The sequence below is a fragment of the Pyrus communis genome, chromosome 17 (genome assembly GCF_041283825.1).
Source record: "Pyrus communis isolate YQ-2024b chromosome 17, ASM4128382v1, whole genome shotgun sequence".
Lineage (NCBI taxonomy): Eukaryota > Viridiplantae > Streptophyta > Magnoliopsida > Rosales > Rosaceae > Pyrus > Pyrus communis.
In genome coordinates this window covers 19,792,225-19,795,710 of record NC_142581.1, presented here as the reverse complement: position 1 = coordinate 19,795,710, position 3,486 = coordinate 19,792,225, and the positions used below count along the sequence as shown (strand labels likewise).

At 36.7% G+C, this 3,486-nt stretch overlaps 1 protein-coding gene across 1 annotated transcript; it reads right to left on the bottom strand.

Annotated features, from left to right (window-relative positions):
• Positions 1 to 400: 400 nt before the first annotated feature.
• On the bottom strand, positions 401 to 3,486 carry LOC137749240 (uncharacterized). Its single transcript, XM_068489346.2, has 9 exons — positions 3,266 to 3,486; positions 2,707 to 2,783; positions 2,074 to 2,302; positions 1,792 to 1,946; positions 1,623 to 1,668; positions 1,439 to 1,530; positions 1,169 to 1,265; positions 948 to 1,004; positions 401 to 827 (listed from the first exon to the last, which is right to left on the bottom strand). The coding sequence occupies exons 1-9, from the start codon at positions 3,437 to 3,439 to the stop codon at positions 705 to 707; spliced, it is 1,050 nt and encodes a 349-aa protein (XP_068345447.2). The 5' UTR covers positions 3,440 to 3,486; the 3' UTR covers positions 401 to 704.

The window sequence follows — 3,486 nt, the reverse complement described above, 5'->3', positions numbered from 1 at the left end:
CCGCATAAGGTTGGAGGTGGAAAAAGAGAACGGCAAGTTGTCATTTTGAAATAAGAGACGACAAGTCGTTTGGAATGAAATAGCAACATAATTCGAAAAAAAGAAAAAAAAAATTGCAACATAAAGCATCCATAAGTAACTAAGATGGAGAAAATGTAAATTAAAAAAAAAAATAGTAAATATTTGGCTTGTCAGAATAAAATGTGTTATATAACCGATTGTATACAATCATGTGTCTATTCCTCTCATCACGTGATAGATAAACAGTGACTTTAAGTCTTTTATAACACTGACATGATATGTATTGTGCTTGTCATGTCGTACCCTACTTTAATATCGTCTCAAAATCGGCAAAGTGTAATTCTCATGACAAGGAGGGAAATGAATCGAATGACACAAATAGCAAGGCAATAGAAATCATAAAAGAGAAAAGAAGATACAATTTGTTTTCTAATTTATGTCTAATTTATACAATTCGATTCATTGGTTGTATTTATTTACAGGTATTTATTGGCTACTTCAGAATTTTCTACACGGGAATTGCATTCCACTTGAAAATTGAGAAAAAAAGAGCCGTTGGCTCGCCTCACCAACAAAAAAGCTAAAGCGACAGCGAGAAGATGTTTGAACGCTCGAACTGCTCTATCGGTTACTTGCATGTCATGTTTTTGACATCCGTAGTTGAATCGTTGAAGCGCTACAGCCTACACTGGCTTCTGGTCTTGGATGTGAGAAGATTTTCTGGCTGCAGTTCTATATGCGTGCGGATGCTGAATTATTACCAAGACAGAATCCTTGGCGCTTTCTTCGCAAGGTGGTGAAGTTGGCTGCAGTGGTTCAAGCACTTTTTAATTAGGGGATGAGGAAGTTTCCAGAAAATTAAGACCATTATATGAAGAATAACGGGCATCAGTTATGTAAAATCAGATTGTGTTCCTATTGCTCACCACTCCAATGTGCCATTCATGCTTAGTGAAATCTCTGAAAGTTTCTGCATCCATTTCCTGCATTGCCATGAGTCGAAGGGAAAGTAAATACGAAAATTCTACTTTTTAATTACTTGTTTCCTTCCTCATTGGATGCTAATTTCTGAACCATGGATGCATATGTTGACACTATTTCTTCAACGTCAAATTTTTTCAGTGTGGAAATAATGAAAATAACTTACAATGCTATAAATGGGAGGCACCACTAGTTCTCCTTTAGATTTCAATGTTGGCATAACGGAAAACCGTGGTGCCAAGTCCCTCGATCTAAAAGTCCACCTGCAAGATACAGTTGTGGAGTTACAACATCAAACAGGAGGAAGGTGAACAAAGGAAAACCAAAGGTCTTCTTGCATGATGAACTTTAGCTATTTCAATGAATTCAAAAAACATTCATAACCACATCTGTTCCCATGAAAGGAACATTCACGGAACCAAGAAGGTAAACATACCCGATGTAAACAAAGATGCAGAACTGTGCCCATTCTCGAACTAACAAGCGAATCCAGTAATTTTCTGATGAGTCATCCATGTTAATGTATATCTGAGAACCAGAATGTTAGTTCTGTCAACTATTTTCTGTATATATTTATATTTGTATACGTAATTATAATCAATAACATAAAGATATCATACCACAGCCTCAGTCACGGCTACTATCTGCATTGCACCTTGAAACTTTCTGCATCGACATCAGAATACAGCATATGAGGTTCAAAATGTGATATCATCTCTTTTAAGGTCACTGTATGTTAGAACAAGGTTATAAAATAGGAGTATGACTACAAAAATGTGAAACACATACTTGAACATGATGTACTTTGTATAGACTGCATCATGCATTGCATGAACATCTTCGTCATCTATGAAGCTTAATTGGTGGCGCAATACTAAAAGATTTTGCGAAATATGGTGAAATATCACATAGAATGAGATGAAATAGCTAAGCAGCAGCAAGACCTGAATCAAGGCAGTAATGGAAAATTAGTACGCACTGATAAGTAACTAAAAACGATTAAACAGAAGTAACAGTTCCTGCCTATTTACAATTGTAATGCTTTTTAGCTAGTCAAAGAAGGAAACTTACAGAGAAATAAGGTACAGAAGCTTTGTATCCGACAAGAGTCAAGTAAAAGACACAGCCCAGGGAAGCAGTAGTACGCCGCTCAGTCACTGAAAGGCGCTCACACATGATGCAGTAACCATGGGAGATGAGTGAAAAAGACACAAAAGAAGCTGTCTGAAATATCACACCGGTTACATACATCCCAAATGACATCCACAGGGAGCATATATGAAGATGAAAGCATGAATACCTAAAAGTGATTCTTCAAAATTAGTATGCGTGATGGAGGAAACAACGGTAGAGTATTGATGACAAAGAAGACCAAATGTGCTTTACTTCCTCACCGATACACATAACAAAATCATATGATATATACAAGTTCGTATAGATCTCTCTAAACTATTGGCCTCAGAACTTTAGGCATTGACAAATATCCTGTTAACTGATAAGTAACATCATATTAGCTTCAGAGCGGATGAAATGTTTTGAAGTTCTTCAAGTGATTGCTTTATCCCCTATATGGAGATTGGAGAAGGGTTCTTCGAAAAAGTGAATAGGGAATTGATTTCAAATTCAAGACATGAATTTATGTCTGTTGGCAGTGGCACAATGAAGAGCATCTACATTTCATTTCCTAAAGATCAACAGACATACCAGAAGAGGAAAGACAATGTAAGTTGCAAGGCTTTAATCAGCGGAACAGAAGCGAGCGTCCACTGCAAATTATTCGTCTGCTCTAGTTTAACAACAAAGCAACACAAACAATTGAATCAAATAAGTAGAATATTATTAACACACACAAATGAGCCAAATTCATGAAAATTTAAATGTCCACCTCGTTTGGCTCTCAGGACATGTAGACAAGTAAACAACTTTTGGTGTATATACATACATACATACATACATACATACATACATATAATTTCTCAGCAACCAAACAGAAGAAATAGATTAAACACTGAAACCGATTACCCAAAAGAAAAATAGAAATGCCCATTTGCTCATTTGCCTAGAAACAGAGCCACTGTAACATAAATTAAATTTTGAAACGTGAATTCTTTAACCAAACAGAGCACGGTAGAAAAGCCTTTCAAATTTTCTCCTATAACCCAAATTATACATCACCAACATTATCAAGTTGAACAAAACCCAGAATACAAATTCAAATCAAATTTTTATTTTAAAAAAAAATGGAAATGGAGGAAAAAGGGACCTGGAGATGGCGGTTTTTGTAGGTGTTGAAGGTCCAGAAGCAGGCGGAGACGAACCAGATTGTCAAGAAGGCTAAGTAGACCGACGGCAGAGACCGATGCGACTCGTCAAGTCCGATACGATACGCTCCGACGCTCTCCCATTCCGCCATTCTACGAACCGGAAGTTTAATCATGAAAAGCACAAAGCATGGAGCTTTTCCAGTTTGATTTTTCGTTTTTC